At 33.2% G+C, this 17631-nt stretch overlaps 2 protein-coding genes across 2 annotated transcripts in view; one reads left to right on the top strand and one right to left on the bottom strand.

Moving 5' to 3' along the window:
• Nucleotides 1–8222, bottom strand: part of LOC130892413 (probable aconitate hydratase, mitochondrial) — a 30233-nt gene extending 22011 nt beyond the window's left edge. Inside the window, exons 1-2 of the mRNA XM_057797831.1 lie at nucleotides 7984–8222; nucleotides 1215–1442 (exon numbers count right to left, since the gene is read on the bottom strand). Of these exons, the coding sequence (XP_057653814.1) occupies nucleotides 1215–1442; nucleotides 7984–8013 (258 nt within the window). The 5' untranslated portion in view covers nucleotides 8014–8222. The remainder of the gene's footprint in view (nucleotides 1–1214; nucleotides 1443–7983) is intronic.
• A 283-nt stretch (nucleotides 8223–8505) lies between these two features.
• LOC130892609 (bladder cancer-associated protein) lies at nucleotides 8506–9007 on the top strand. The gene has a single exon (XM_057798090.1). The coding sequence runs from the start codon at nucleotides 8624–8626 to the stop codon at nucleotides 8855–8857; it is 234 nt and encodes a 77-aa protein (XP_057654073.1). The 5' UTR covers nucleotides 8506–8623; the 3' UTR covers nucleotides 8858–9007.
• Nucleotides 9008–17631: the final 8624 nt, after the last annotated feature.

Here is a 17631-nt window from a genome sequence, read left to right as displayed (position 1 = left end):
AGATGTAAGCTTGTGGTGGATAACAAAATAATACACCAGGAAATGAAATTTAAATATCTGGGAATCGAAATATCTGGACACGGGGACGTGGAGACGGAAGTAAGAAACCAAGCTACAAGAGCCTCAAGAGCAGCAGCATACCTAAATGACACAATCTGGCGAAATAAATACATTCGAACTGAAGCAAAAGCCCGCATTTACAAGACCGCAATCAGACCTATATTATCCTATGCAGCAGAGACCCGACCTGAGACCTCTAAAACGAAACGGATATTGGAGACTACAGAAATGAAAATAGTTCGAAGAATAGCGGGAAGAACACTACTGGATAGAGAAAGGAGTGAAAACATAAGACGAACATGCGGGATAGATAATATCAATGACTGGGTACTGGATAGAAAGATAAAATGGAATGAGCACATTGACCGCATGACGGAAGAACGAATTGTGAAAATATCAAGGGACAAATCACCAGCAGGACAAAGAAGCATTGGAAGACCTAGGAAAAGATGGAGTGACAACCTCCCAGGTGACTGAGCAGAGGCAATGACGTGAAGAAAAACAGGCAATGATGCCTATACACAGCAGGAAGAAGAAGAAGAAACAAATTATGAGAATTGTCAAAAAATAATGAGAGCAAAATTATTGAATAAATGAAATTATTGATATTTTTCATGTTTTATTTTTCATGCAAACTTTTAAAAATTAAGTTTTTTGTTAATATTTACTGATTGCTAACGGTAAAAAATGCGCTATAGTTTCTCGCGCCGACTTTTATACTTGTTTTAGTTTTTGCATTGTGTACTTCTCATCATAAGGGAAAGTTCAATTTGAATATGATTTCCTAGGTGTTTTCATGACGAAGTAAGCTATAGTAGAAGATTAAGGATTATAAATTACGGTTCACATTGAATGTGTATGTCATAATTAAAATTAGGTAAAAATTTTTAAATACATAAAAAAAATTTAAAATATGTAATTATAATTAACCTAACTTTCCAATAATGCACTCATTTTCACAAAATGTGATGTCAATTATTCAAACTGATAATTTGAGATTTACATGTGTAATAGTTGGATAGCAAAATGATTTTCCTATCCCTTATATGTACGAAAAGGTTTCCGTGGTCAGGATTATGAACAATAGGACTAGGTTCACGGGTAGCAACCCTCGTATCTAATAAAAATCAATATTGTTGTAATATGCTACTTACTTGAGTTTCTGGCTGATCAATATGTGAGTATAATACTTTTTCAGATAAAGTCAAAGGTCTCCCCAACCTTTTCTTCACAACTTGGAGGGTTTTTGTTAGTTTTTCGTAAGGAATTGGATCTGAATCCAGTCTGCTCATGGCGACTTTTGATGCAGCTGATGCTAATGGTGAAATGTGGAAGCATCTTGACTGAACTTCACTGAAAAGAAGGTGTTTTGATCTGCTCGTCTGAAACATTAAGAAAATTACTTATTGGTTCAATTTTATATTCATTATGAGTGGTGTTTCAATAAGAGCGTAAGATTTCAGCGTTCAATAAAACATGGTTTTCTGAAGCAAAATATTGAAATATTTATCAATTTAGAAAATATACATTTGGAAATTATGTATGAAACAAAATAGCTTGTAAACAGCCACTACGGCTTTGCTGGTATATTCGTACCCTTTTGACAAGTTTTCAATAACTTTATTGTTATTTTCAGTGGGTTTTGGGTTCTTTGTTGTTAATGATGAATAAATGATACTTGTTTTGATTAACAAAACTCTTGTTGAACAATCGTGGGAATGTTGCTCAATACTTAAAAGTTCTTAAAAATTACAAATTGTAGCACGTTTGCCTGTCACAATTTTTGTGTCACTTAAACATATCTAAGAGTGCTTGTCCCCTGCCAACTTAACTAAATTAAGAATTAATATAAACATGGCTACCAACAATATAAAACAAAATAGTGTGAGATAGGAATAGGTCGGGTCAGCTGTTAATTTGATCAATTATCAAAACTCCTTCTTGATCAATTTAGAGCGGAGCGTTTCAAAGATTCTTCTGTTCAGTGGTTTGGTGAGAATGTCTGCAATCTGCTTGCTGTTCTCGACGTGTTGCAGTGTCACAGTGTTGCCGACGTGTTGTTGGATGTACTTTCGTGGTATCTCAATGTGTTTCTGGGTTGCACTGTTCGCGTTCCATCTTTCTCAAAATCTTCTCCGTGTAATGAGGCCGATTCACGAAGATGCCATTCTGGTTGATCTTGATTTCTATGCCTAAATACGTTAACTTGTCTTGTGCTTTCTCACTGATGAGATCTGAAATTCCTTGCTTATCTCGCCCAAAAGTTTGTATATTCCTTCTTCATCTTTCCCAGCTACCAATCCATCATCCACGAAGAGTGAAAGCATAATGCTCTTGTCCTTGTTATAGTAAATACATGAGTCGTCATCTGTGTTGATCAGGCCTATCTTCTTTTCAAAATTAGCGGTGACCCTCTCGTTCCACATCCTTGGGGCTTGTTTGAGTCCGTAGAGTCTCCTATCCAACCTGCAAACTTTTCCTGATCCGTCGTCGAACCCTTTAGGCTGGTTCATGTAAATGACTTGCTCCAGGTTTCCATACAAGAACGCCGTTTTCACATCGAATGATACCAACTTCATTTTCTCTGACGCTGCGTCGATTAAGAGTAGGCGAATCGATGCGTGGCTAATGGGCTGAAGTTTTCCGCGTAGTCCACTACCTCCTTCTGTTCAAATCCCCTTGCCACGAGTCTGGTCTTGTATCTTCCGTCTGCTTTCCCTCGAAGTACCCAACGACAAGTGATTGGTTCAATCTTTCTGGACAGTCCACCAGTTTCCAAGTTTTCATTTCCATCATTGAGTCGTACTTCTCCTGCATTGCTTGTCACCACTCCTCATTTTTGAGTGCCTCGCTCACTGGGATGTCTTCTGTTTCACCAATCATGGCTACTTTTGCACTCTTTCCTCCAAGATGGGAGTCGAGTATGCAATCTCTGTCTCGGTGGTTGTTGCAAAGTCCGACGATCTCGCAAAATTCTCCTTCCTGGTTCTTCTGCAGGCTGTGGTTTCCCATTCTCATTGTAGCTTGGTCTCCAGTCCCCAGTTCCCGTCTTCTTCGTCTGACTCGCTATTGCTTTCTTCTTGCTTATCCGCTATGCTTTCTGGTGCTGGTACTACATTGTCACTTAAACATATCTAAGAGTGCTTGTCCCCTGCCAACTTAACTAAATTAAGAATTAATATAAACATGGCTACCAACAATATAAAACAAAATAGTGTGAGATAGGTATAGGTCGGGTCAGCTGTTAATTTGATCAATTATCAACAGTTATTTAATACATGTGGTGATATTTCACTGACGCAGCGTCTAATTTTGGCTTTCTATGCTTCAATGGTTATAGGCTTATTGGCATAAACCTGTGACATCAGATAATCCTACAGCCAGATATGTATAGCCGCTAAATTGTAAGAGCAAGGCCAATTCTGGTTACCAAATCGGGAAATGACACAACCAGTAGTAAATTTGTGCAAGACCGTCAATGTTTCACGGCACGAAGAAAAACGGTCCAATTTTTCCAACAAGCCATAATTTACGAGGCCATCGAGGTGAAAATGACATTGTTGGCTTTTAAGTAATAATTTTATATTTTTGACGAAGTAGAAGGTTGCTTTTCTGTAAGTTACTACTGCAATACTATAATAAGGTGCATTGTCGATTACTGTTAATGAATTAAATTAAGAATTAACTCTGTCGTAATCTATTTTGTAAATATTTCGCCGTTCATTTCACCATAGTAATTTGACAACGATGATTTAAAGGGAAAACACTAAACAGACATTTTCTACGAAACATTTTGATGAACCAACGTGAAACAGTAAAAAAACGTTTACATTCGTAACATCCTGGTCACGTACCGTATATTAGAGGTAAAAGAATATGCGGGGTTAGAAGGATAGATACCAGAATGTCTGTTTTTAGCAGGAAGAATATTTTGGATTCCAGCCTAGATTATCACTGCGATTCAACCGCAGTATTTTTTGAAGATTGGTTTCAAAATAAATGCCGAATATACCACCGAATAGCTGTATTGTGATGGATAAGACATCCTACCAATAGAATAAAATACCAGTTTCCACTAATAGAAACAGTGAAATAAGACTTTTTGTGCGAACGTGACATATATTTCCACAAAAGATATAATGTTAGGAAAGATGAGAAGTTATAGTTCGCCATATCGAGTTGATATGGCCTAAATTGAAGTCTAATGTACTTGCTCATAATAATACCCAGTAGCTTTGTTTTCTAAAAGTATGGGGTAGTATTCATCAAATGCGATAGTTTTGATTTTTTGTAGACTTGTTCATGATATTGGCCTAATGAATAATGAGAGAGAGAGAGAGAGAGAGAGAGAGAATAATGAGACCTAAACCCCAAATTTTGGCGATTATAAAAATAAAGGACTATTTTTTGAAAAAACTTGTTCTGACGTTTTTAAAGTAGACTAAATTAGCTACAATATGATACTAGAACGTGAGTGCCGTTTGAACTTGAAATCTACAGAATGTTTGATCCCCATCCCAGTTTGGGTTTTATATATAATGAGACTTTAATTGAAGGTTAAGTGCGCCTAGTGAAGGAAAGAGGTGTCTTGCATCGAGTATTTCCTTTAAGAGCATAAAAAATTTTATTCAAGAGTGTAAGTGAGATATATGTGCACAATGCTTGTCACATAAAATACAACAATCCGAAGTAAATTAAACCAGTTGTTAGCAGTGGAACATCACATATTACACCATCAAGCGCCACAAGATCAGTTCTTTGTGCAGTTCCAATTTCAGAGAGTACAGTTGTCTATATGAAGACAAAACAACTGAAAAGTTCTTTGTGGCAGAAAGGAAGCAGCCGTAAAAACGGAATAATGACATTACTGCAGAAAAGTTGTCTCTAAGTGCAACAATCTTGAAAACAGCTGAGAAACGTGGTGATGAACGTACTCTTAAAATGAAAGAGAGAATATCTGAGAACACAGATTTGGTGGACCTTGATGCCTGATATTATCGGTTTTGCCAAATAAAGTTCTACCAGGCACCAACCACCAATAGGAAAGTTCGAGGGAAAGCTGCTGTACCAACTATTTGTCAGAGCTCCGACGAATATCAGCTTCAATTTAGCCATGTTACCTCCTATACGAGACTCTACTCGATTTCACTCCTGGAGGAAATACAATCAAGCAAAAATTTGTCCTTGCATATCGTATTCTCATATACAATCTTCTTATAGGTACAGGCGTGTGTGCGAGTCACACTGTGCTCTCTCTCCTGGGGATGGATATCCAAGCTACAAGGCCTCACCCTAAAATAATAACCAGAGATGCAGCTCAACACCCTTGCTGATGATTTCTTGCGGCTGTACGAAGGGCTGTGGGAGCACATGCAGGTGCAGGAAGGCAGGATTAAAATGCTCAGTTTGCAGGCTTCTGGTGACAATATAGCTGATTTTGCAGTAGTAGATATCCCAGAAGGAATTGATCTGTCCGATATCAAAATGGAGGATGACTTGTATGCACAAGACATCGACGCTTCCCAGACCTTCCAAGAGAACTGAATTAATTTAATTTTTTCGTTTTGAATCTTACCTCATTTCCTAACAAATAAGTTTATTAACTTTTGTTTTACTTAGCTTTTCACTTCATTTTTTGTAATAGTAGACATTATCAAAGATGAAATTGTTTTAATTGAAAAGAATAGAGAAACAGACTTCAATTTTTAAATCAAGGGTTCCATTACATAAATAAGAATTTATCAAATATATATTTCTCTTCTTCCTCTTCGAGTTGTTTATTTCATTCTCTTCCTAGTTCCTTCTTCACCTTTAAACATCATCGTTCACACTCCTCATTTTCTTGTTTGACATCCCATCATAAAAGTACAGGGCTTCGTTAGTATAATCAAGGTCAAAATTCTATCAGAAAGACAGAATTGCAAGAAATTGCAGAAGTTCTAAAAAAATTATAACTTTGAGAGGCTAAATCTCGAAAACTATTGGGTATACAGAGACAGTTCTAGTATCATATTGCAGCAAATTTAGTCTACATTAAAAACGTACTAAGAAAGTTTTTTTTGGAAAACTAGTCACCCTTGTAAACTATTGTAAAAATTGAACTATACAATTTAGTAATAAATAAAATATAATATAAGTATGTTTTTTTGGTATTGATATATTGTGAATCATTTAGTAGATTTAAGATTAAAATTCAACAATCCCATCATATGAAAATTTTAAATCCAACAAATCAAATAAATTTCATAAAATTTAAATTTCTCTTTAAACTATAAGGAAAATACCAGGTATAATAATATAATAGTGTGGCCCTGCACAATGCTTCCCAATAAATAGCCATAAATTTACGACTTTTGGGTTGAATTTTATAAATGTTTCAGTAAAGGCACTTTCTTAGATTGTGAAAAATTCTATACAAAATACACAAAGTGACCTACAATTCATCTTCATCTTTCAACTTACTTCAACAAATAACAGCAATATTCTTTTCCATTGAAATATTTTGAGAAAGAAAATAAATCTCATGTTATCTACTATTTGTTAAAAATTGTGCTAAATATATTCAATTTAATCACGAGTGTAAGATTTTGATATTATGTGTGCTATTAGTACAAAACAAATATTTATCAAAAACGAAAAACAAATATCAGTTACTAGCAAGTAGAAATTATTAATAATTTTCAGAGTACAGTACTTAATATTTATTGTATATACAAAAATATATGCTGTTCAAGAATATTCACTTTATGCTTCATTCCACTAAACTCCCCTAAAAATTTAATTATGTATGTATTGAATTTTATTTTCGATTTACAATGGTACATAAGATTTAATTACAGATTTTGTCTCAACATTTGTGACCACTTTAGCACTTAGAAAATTTTTATTTATGAAAAAAATAGAAGGTGTACTAGAAGTTCAATGATTCCCCTTGAATTACCCTAAGACATTTATTTATGTGGAAAAAAATTAGATTTCTCAGAATCAATTTCATTTCAGAAACAATAGGGAACAGACTTATATTTCATTCAGTTTTTTAGCAGATATTTTTGCCACTAGTAACAGATATTTGTATATCATAAGTTCAATTGAACAAGATAAATGGATATTTTTGAGGTACAAGCAGAAACATTTTTTTAAGGAATTTGAATGGTTTGGGTGTGAATATCTAGATATATTTATATTCATGCAGATGGGTTCTGTAAAAATTGTAAATAAAAAAATAGTGATGTAAGATAGATCTTGTAATATTCATAAATCTTGGAATGATAAAAGTCTACAAACTTTAAGAATGGCAGCTATGGTTTCAAATGTGAATAGAACTGGAAAAATTAATATGAGTTGTTAGGAATAATCAAATACTTTCAGATCAAACATTACAAAGTAACTGGTCCGAAAATTACTTCAAACTTAGTTGAATTTGCCTATATATAAGTATATGAAAAATAATTATAGGAAGGTTGCTTCAATTATAAAGTGAAAGAATGAGAATATATAGTATTATTCAAGATTTGAATTTTGATTGGATAAAAATTAACTAAGTATTGAAATAGTCAAATTAGATGGTTAAATATTTAAATTTATGATATATAATTTTAAAAAAATTACCAATATCAGGATTATGAATAGTAAATGATACAAAAGTTTTTATAACGCAAACATTTTGAAATTTAATAGAAAAATTGGGTGAAATAACAAATCCATAATTCTTAAGCATATTAAATTTAACTTTGAACAGCAGATTCGATACAATTATCTACTGAAAGCTACATTTTTAGGGTTAGTACATTACATAATCAATTTTTTCAAGGTATCAAATTCGTATTTTATGATCTTAATTACTATCATATCAGTGCATACTTTATGATTTAATGTGAATAATCAATTAAAGTTCTTAAGTGCGTTAAAATTGTGGCTACTTACTTGATTGAGAATTCGCAAACAGGATGCCATGGTTCTGGGCAATGAAGTCTTTATTAAAACAAATCGAAAAACAAATTAGACTGATCGGACCTCTCTAGCCGCGTTCAGTCGGATTTAACTAATATTTTTTAGATTTTGCAACTTTTGCACATTTACAATCATACGTAATCGTAATTCGTGCTTTAATAGAACTATAAAATATTTTTGTATATATATTACATATTCCTAATCGAAGAATCGATTATTTAATAATTTTATTCGTACATTATCGATTATATGATCGATAGTAATTTTATAGGTGTTCTCCAAGTTAACTTTTCCCATTTATTTAATACTTTAGACGATATAAAATAGAGTTACAATGAATGAAGATGGTTATAAATCGCTTAAACTGAAGAAAAATGTATCAGCCACAGTATGAATTGGATATAATATGTACAGCAAGTTTGAACGTACTCCAAATACAAATTTTGAAAGATTTATTAATCGAAAAGTTCAGTTCCATTAATGCCTATGATTTTGACGTGTGACGTGAGTTTTTTTAATTTCACTTTTAATTTTTGATAGAAAAACAGTGATTAAATGTGAAATATAAAAACGCAACAATCGAAAAGTATGTGATTGCTTCTAGATAAAAATTATGTACTGTCTTCAATGGCTCATTCCTGTTTTATTGATGCCTAAACCTTCTAATCCTGCACTTGTACAGACACACGTTATGTTTATGGTATTATATCTCATAGGTTTCTTCTTGGAAAGAAAACCATGTACAATTTGTAGTTTAGTTTTTCTGGCTACAGTATTTCTAATTTGTTATAGTGGATTAGGCAACTGTTTACTATGGGCTTCAAATTGCGAAAACGACAAAGGATAAAGAAATCTCAACATTTGAAACTTTGGACTTTTTAGTTCTAAGAAGACATGCTCGAATGGCAATACCAGTGGAAACAGTATTTATAACGGATATTTTTTCAAGTGAATATGAAAATTTATTATTTATTGTTATGTAAATATATTTGTATAATTTGACCTTTATGTATATCGGGTGAAGGTATATTTTTATGCCAAAGAAACCAGTTTATATAGTTGTCTTTTATATTATCTGCAAATAAACGAATTTACAAGTTTATTTATAAATTTATCACAATTCTTTTTTTATAATTGGGACATTACAGAACTGTTGTGACAATTAATTTTATTTAAATATAAAGAAATTCACTGAGTAGTGGTTATTTATTTATTAGTGTTACAAAGAAGGATATCCTTTCGTCAAGTTTTATGGGTACATTCTATTACAAGACATTTATATGTCTAACTTCATTGAATAATAAGAGCAAACTTATTTTAACATATTTCTATGTTAAATATCGTCTTATAAGTTCCAACACTGCATAAGTAAAAAATGACGCTCAGATTATGCACAGTAAAATTGGATGTTCATACTTTTATGGCAGATAGTCAATGAGGTAAGGAGGTTATGTACGAAATTTTAAATTACAGAGAAAAATAGCTTTCAAAAAATGAATTTTTGAAAATGTGTGTTTTACAGCTTCATATGAAGAGTTTCCAATATTGCCATTAATTATTAAGGGATAATTTTATGTCTTAATTAATTAAATTTTCTTAAGAATACTATTACAGTTATGAGGTCGCACTACAATTCAGTTTGATATTTTCATTTGATTTTACAAATTTGTCTTTTTTTAATACACTGTTTAGCACAAAATTTTGACACAGAGCTGGTAACACTATGACTAAGTTGGAATTTTTGGAACCGATGGTGATATTCGTATTGAACAAACTGTTTATACTATCACTACACCAACACTTACATTTATACTGTCTGATGCGCGTTTCGATAACAGCAATATCGTTTTCAGAGATTGAAAATAAACTTGTCTCTTGGTTATTGAAATGCGCGTCGGACAATGTAATCGTGAGTGTTGGTGTATTGGAGGTGTAAACAGTGTGTTCAGTATGATAACACTATTGCCTGGCATTTTCAGTAATCGTTTGTTCGCCTTACAGATGAGAAAGTTAAGTTAGGTTGGCTTAAGTTAGCTTATTATTATTTTGTATTTCATTTAAAATCTCTTCCAACTATAAAGTAAGCTAGAATTTTTGGAACCGTTGGTGATATTCATTCTGAACACACTATTTACACTACCAGTACACCAACACTCACAATTACACTGTCTGACGCGTCTAACGCGCGTTTCAATAACCAAGTTATCGTTTTCAGTGACTGAAGGTAAATGGGCATTAGACAATGTAATTGTTGAGTATTGGTGTAGTGGTGGTGTAAACAGTGACTTCATTACCAACTATAAAGTTAACAATCAATTAGTACTACGAAGTTAGTACTAATATACACTCAATTTAAAAACTCCTTAATATGTTCGCAATTTATAGTGGTCAGTGCTGATTTAGACTCCATCTTCTAATTGAAAAAATGATGGCTCCACAACCTCCCCTTCAGAGTGGGATTGCAAAAGGTACAAAGGCTGGCTTGCTTATGTACAACATAAAATCTTGCATCACAGCTGTACTAGAAGTGATTCTAAATCTTCCACCTCTTCACATAGTCCTAGAAAGCGTGGCAGAGAAAACATCACTTAGAAATGTTTAGAGATGGAATCACCAAAGAAAACCCGTTCCTAAATAATGACCAACACTGGGACATGCCTTAGGACGTTGCATTGAAAAAGTTTAGCTTTTAGAAAAACTTCACCTCAATAAGTAACTGTAAAACAGAAATTTACGCAATTGAAAAATGTGTTTAGTTCAATCTATAGAGGAACTATCGCAAACAGGAGATCCCATCCTGCTCGATAGTCAAGCAGCCATTAGAGCCCTAAGCTCCAATATCATGAAATCCAAACTTGTTTGGGATTGCCCAGAAAAATTAAACGAGCTAGGCAAGAAAAATAAAATTACCCTGCAATGGATTCTGGGACATACTGGAGCGGGGCAGACAAGGACCCGAACCCTTCCGTGGTATTAGCTACTGAACAATGGAAAAATAAGGTAGATAGGAGCAAAACCTACAGGAGATGAGACATGCAAACATTCTTCTGGGAAACTATAACCAGAGTGGATCTGCTGAATGTAACAACCTAAGTAAGAACAATGTACGAAAACTAACAGGAGTTCTATCGGGACACTGTGGCCTCAACAAACACCTGAAGACCTAGACCTAACAGATAATGCGGCGTGCAGATTTTGTTGACGAAACCTCTATCCACATTCTCCCGAAGTGTGAAACACTAAGTACTACACCTGGGTGCGTATGAAATAGAAGACGAACATCTCTGACAATTAAAGCCATCCCACATTCTAGACTTTTTAAAAGGAGTGGGATCGCGGCAAGAAAGGGGGACACAATAGATCCTTTGAGTCACAGTGTATACGAGACCCCAAATTCATACATACATATATATCGCAATCATAATACCTACATTATTTTTTTGAAAATTTAAAAATATGAATCGATTTCAAGATTTTTCAGTTGTGTATCTATCTATCAATCTAATTTTTTTGATAAATAAGTGACTAAAAATTATTCAGGGAAATGATTATCCTGAAAAAAATCCTGTACAGGTTTATCTTATGAAACCACATTTTTATCATAAATAAATGTATCAGAATAATTCAAGGGAAGAATCAATGTACTTCTTCTATTTTTTTTTCATCAATTAAATGATGAAAAAGATTGAGAAGATATCTGTAATTGCGTCACATCAATCGATAGTGTCGAATCAATATCATTGTATAAATTTCTGTAATTTCTTATTTCTTAGACCTTTTATATTTTTTTATGTTTAATATTTTCATAAACGTCAAATTGTTATATTTCTTTCAAAAATTATACAAAAAACTGTATTTTTTAAACAGAAGAGACCTAAAATCAAGACGATTTAGAAACCTATCATTGTATTTATGGTATTTTAGCAAAAAATTTTGACCAGGGCCCCTCAACTTGTTTCAGCTCCATTATTACTGTTTATTCCAGGAATAATAGGCAGCAGCTATATGTTCGATAAAGTTTCAAAGGGGGGTCTCCCCTCGCTACCCCCTTCCACCACCGCCCGCAAAACTGTGGTTTTTTATATATCGCAATCATAATAAGTATATTCTATTTTTGAATATTTATAAACATAGATTGTTTTAACATTTATGTATCAGTTGTCCAGAGGCGCATCTTTCGATCCCCTATCGAATGATATTTAAAAATTAAAAAGGCGTTTTTTGGACTTACGAGGTATTAGCATTAATTCGAAAATATAGAAGACTTGGAAAATTACCTGGCATGTAATATTACAGTACATATCGTGAGTAGTAAGTAGCATACTACATATCAGTGTGTAATGCATTTAAAACTCATATTTTGTGTTACAAACGAACAAAAATAACTAGTAGTAAGTATAAATTTCAATAGATAGCAATTAAATATTAATTGACATGATTGATTTGAAAGTGTTACATATAATATTGACTAAATCAATTTATTTCTTCTAATTAAAATTAAAAATTAATTGAATCCAGAATTTACTTGGTAACATTTTTTTATTTTGGTGGCTATACATTATTTATGGTCATTTCTAATTCAATTTTGGGCTGAATACACTTTTCATCTTCTTCATTTGTTGACAAATTTGTAATCTGATTTTTCATTAACCTTAGCATTTTACATTAACCTTAGCATTTTACATTAATTAATGAAATTGTTATTATTATTGTTTTAAATAAAATTGACACATCTGATTATTATATTTATGTATTATGAAATTTATCTCCGGCAGTCATGAATAGTTGATATCATTCGTACTATTATTTCTTTTTCCTAGAGATAAAGATAACATGTCCCTTTCGTAAAAAAGTCATTTCTCTGTGTAGTCTTTTGGATTTTTCTATCAGGATCTTTGGTGATTCCACGGTTTTCCCGTTGGTATCACACACACCAGTGCTTTTTTTTTCTAGCAATAGCTCGGTTATAGATGTACTGTTATAAAAATTGACTGGTATATATGATGGATGCCACTGACAAAGATACGGCTCCAACACAGACAATATTGTTTCTTCTGCTTTTTCCCTTGCGCCAAATAGACTTCTCGAATTGTCATTTTCATAAAACATTCTGATCAAAATTCGATATTCCAAAGTTGATGCGTCCTCTGTATGGTACCATTGCTTCGTCTAAAGCTTACTCTTGCTTAAGTCCATACTGAGACAGAAACTTTTGGGATAATATAATTGAAAAGTGGTATAATTTTGTAAAGTCTGTCTTTGGGAAATTTATGTTGTGTATTATCATTTAGATAAAAAATGTAAAAATTTGTTTAAATCGCGTTCTGTACTTAGTTGCTCGAAATATTGGTAAATCAACTAAAGGATCAATTGACCAATAATTTCTCCATTGAGACTTTCTGGTTTGGCCCATCAATATTAGTAATCTAATAAACTTTTTTATTCCATTAGTGGTAACTTCTGTCCAAGGTACAGTATTTGCAGAAATTTTATGTAACTTTTTCATTTAAGAATGGTACAATTGGTCTACGTAACGACTAAATAAAAAAAACACTATCAAAAAATCAAAGCCGACACATCACTGATAGTCGACAGAAAGTTCGATAGTTGCACCAGAAATATTTAAATAATTCTGTAAGTTTGCTGTAATATTATGTCAGTTCTACTTCCAAATCGTCGTCACTATTTAATGTTATGAAATTTCTTCTTTGATATTTTGGTGGCCTAACATTAGAGTCGCTATTTTCCGATATGGCATCATTTTCACAGCTACCACAAATTGATTCAGATAAATCATCCGCGCAAAATTATTCATTTCGAGACTATTCATTATGTTCCGCCATCGTTTTCTTTTAGTTTTTTCAGTTATTAAATATTTTTTGCAATAAAATATATGGCAGATCTTACGAGGTTACTACTTGAGTTTTGAGATAGATAAATGAAAACAAATATTTATAATTGGATATGGGTTTATTGTTTCTCAAAATATTTCTCATTAGGATGAATATACTTTGCATGTGTTTGAATGTCGAAGCATTTTTTCCATGCCGATTGAGGTACTTCCAAAACATGTGATTTGAATGCATCAACCTCTTATTCAGACTAGGAAAACTTTGACCTCGCAATTTATTTTTGATCTGCGGGAATAAGAAGGAATCTTTGGCTGCCAAACAAGGACTGTACGGCAGGTGACCCAGCAATTCGATATTTTGAACGTTTTTGTTTGAACTGATGTGTGAAAGCTCGCATTGTCGTGGTGGAGAATCATCATTTCACGTTGCTCTAATGGAGCGGTGGCGACATGTCCAGCTATTCCGAAAAAATAGGCGACCATTTGTTTCGAAGTACTCCGTGCATGAACAAACTAATTTAACTCAATTTTTGTTGGATTTGGCTAATCTTAGAATATCCATACAGTAGATTGTTGTTTAGTTTCATAGGTGTCACGTGAAGATGTTGCAACATCAGCTTATGCAAATAATCGATGTTTTCTGGCACAGCAGCCGATTTTGGAAGACATACATGAAATTGATTCCGTACCAAATTGCGACTACGCTTGAATTCGGAAAACCAGCGAAACGCGGTGGCTCTAGATGGTGCTTCATCACTGAAAGTCGAAGTGAGTTGATCACCTCACTGCTGTTGGTTTAATCTACGTTAAAAGTCATGGAATATCATCGCTTGTAAATGTTCGCGTTTTAATTTCATTTTTTAACCAAGATTAATCTTTCAAGTATCTGTAAACAACTCAAATAGCACTCGAATGACAACATGTTCTGAATACATTCACATCAGTGTTGCCATATCTCAAAACATAACAATTTTCGAATTAAGTGAGAGAAACAACTTATGTTATACTGACAAACGATTGCAGTGTATGATCGCCAACAGAGACCGTGACTGGTCAAGAATGTGTCAATAATTATATTAATATTATATTATAATTATTAATTATTGCAATTCTTGCAATTTTTATCACCATAACAATGCACACATTGCTAACTGGTGTTTGTTCTTGAACAGTATCTAGCATTTACAGTGCAAGGCATATCTATAATAAATTATTTTTTTTATATAGACCTTAATAATGCCCACCAATACCCAGGATGGAATTACCCAGAGCAGTAAGTACAAAATACCTCTGTCCACAAATAGATAATAGACTTACGTGGAAGGAGCACAATTAAAAAACGAAAACAAATTGATCTAAAAGTAAAGGAGATGTCTGATAGAAAGATTTAGCTTAAGTTGAGGAGGATCCTTCATTATATCATAATGATGCGTCATTATGCGAAGAGGGGGTAAATGTTAAACTCTAGCTCCTGGACGAAAGGACGTAGTTTCTACCAGTTATAAAGAAAAATCGTAAGTGCTGGTAGAATAGGGATTCCAATAGAAGTTATAAAGTATGGTGGTGAACCCTTGAAAGGGAGCGAATATATGATTTGATCAAAAATATATGGGTACAAGAGAAGATGTCAAACCCATGGGATAAGGTAATTATTTACCCAGTACATAAGAAAGGGGATGTGACAGACTGCGGGAATTACTTATAGGAATATCATTCTGTTGGATGTCGTATACAAAGTCTTAGCCAGAATTAAGCAATACATTAAGCAAATACTTGGCCGAATAAGTGGGCTAGTATCAGGGGGATGTCAACTAGTGATCCAATATTCATACTGAAGGCAATCCAAAACAATAGCTATGACCAAGGATTAAACTTAAAGCTCCTCTTTGCGGATTTCAAGCAGGCGTATGATTCAATACGTAGAAAACATTTGTTCCAGGCGCTAGCAGCACTCGAAATACCTGAGAAAATATTAAATTTGGTAAAAGTGACACTGAATAACATCTAGAATGAAGTAGCTGTCGAAGGGAGTCTATAGGAAAAGTTTGAAACAAAGAGATTTAAAGCAAGGGGACCCATTATCAACAGTGCTGTTAAACCTTGTATTAGAAATGATGCTGAAAAGTAGCGGCATCTGAATCCAGGGGATGATTTACAATAACAAAACACAAATCTTTGCCTATGCACATAATGTGGTACTTATAGGTAGAACGTTGTAAAGAAAGTAGAGAAAGAATATGGACTGCGCATTAACGAACAAAAGACTAAATATAACAAAATATTTTGATAAAGACTGACATTAATGTATCAAAAGAACTGAGAAATAAGAAATTAGAGAAATAAAATAGTTCTTATTTTTGAAATTGCTGCAACCCCGCTATATTGTTTTTTTTTCTAACTAGTCAGCAAAGACGATTATCTATACAATGTAAACATTACTCCATCATTCATTGGTTACGAACGATTTGATTTTCATCACATCGTTTATAAATGTATAGAGCTACTGCACAGTACAGAATCCAAGTCATCTCAATTAATAACATATTTTCGTAGTATTTATTTTGTATTATTTCTTACATATACAGACAGCACAACGGAATTAGCAGTTCGAAGTTGTGCGATGAGTCTTTTATTATATAACGGGAAAGCTTTCTGTAGGTAATTGCTTGTTTCATTTGGATTTTGTAAAAGGTAATTTGAAGGTGCGTGGTGTGTACTTAAAAGTATTTTATTTAAATCCTCATAAGAGTTTCTCTGAAATATTGTGATAAAATTTGGTTAATATGTGTTGAAATCAATCATAATCATAATTACAGTATGTCATTATACTGCGGTGTAATTGATTAATCCAGTTATATTTTTGTCAATAGTTGTTAGAAGGGTCCTTCAATTGGATCAGGCGAAGAAGTGCTCTATGAGTGTACATTTTATCCTTAGAAGGAGCTCCAAGGCCTGCTTTATTATAAAGTAGCTTATTTTAGAGAGACCGACTTAACTTCTAATGACATGAGCTGCTGCTCATGTTTGAAGAATAGGAGGCTCTTATAGAAACTATTGTTCAATTTTTTTTGTTTGTTCCAAATATCGTAACGTCCAAATGCCGCTTGCATATATGAAGGTAGCTAGTATAACACTATTATCCAGGGTCTTTATTGAGTAGAGAGAAAATATACCCGCTGAGTTTATATTTGTAAGAGTGGCTACCTCGAAGATTCTTGCTTTTTCTTCTCGCCGTGTTAAATTGTTTAAAAATGTTCCATTGAATGTGAAGATCAGTGGCGTAGCTTTGGAGGAGCCCTGTATCAAAATTAGTTGGGGCGTCCAAATGAAGGGTAAAATTTTCTCACAAAAGAAACAAAAATGCTTGCATTAAATTAAAATAAATATTTATTGATTATAAGTTATCGCTTTCTCCTAGAAATTGAGAACAATCCAAATAAATGTACACTTTTGTTACCTTTTTTTCGGCAAATTGATTCATTAAATCATCTATAGCTGAAGACGATTTCAGTTTTTCTAACAAGTCTGATAGCCGTTCCTGCCCCATCGAAGTCCTTAGGTAATTTTTTATCAGTTTTAATTTTGAAAAACTTCTTTCAGCTGTTGCGGTTGTAACTGGAAGTGTCAAGAATAGAAAACATGCTGTTACTACCTCTAGAAAACTTTATGCAAGGCTATTGAATTTTATCAGCAATGATTCCTTGAGTTCCTTAATGGAATGAATTTTTTGAATTTCAGATTTCAGAATTAATTGTTCATAAAGATTAACT

Source organism: Diorhabda carinulata, chromosome 4, assembly GCF_026250575.1.
Source record: "Diorhabda carinulata isolate Delta chromosome 4, icDioCari1.1, whole genome shotgun sequence".
NCBI classification, from domain to species: domain Eukaryota; kingdom Metazoa; phylum Arthropoda; class Insecta; order Coleoptera; family Chrysomelidae; genus Diorhabda; species Diorhabda carinulata.
The sequence above is the reverse complement of the archived record's forward strand: the minus strand, read 5'-3'. Positions and strand labels throughout refer to the sequence as shown.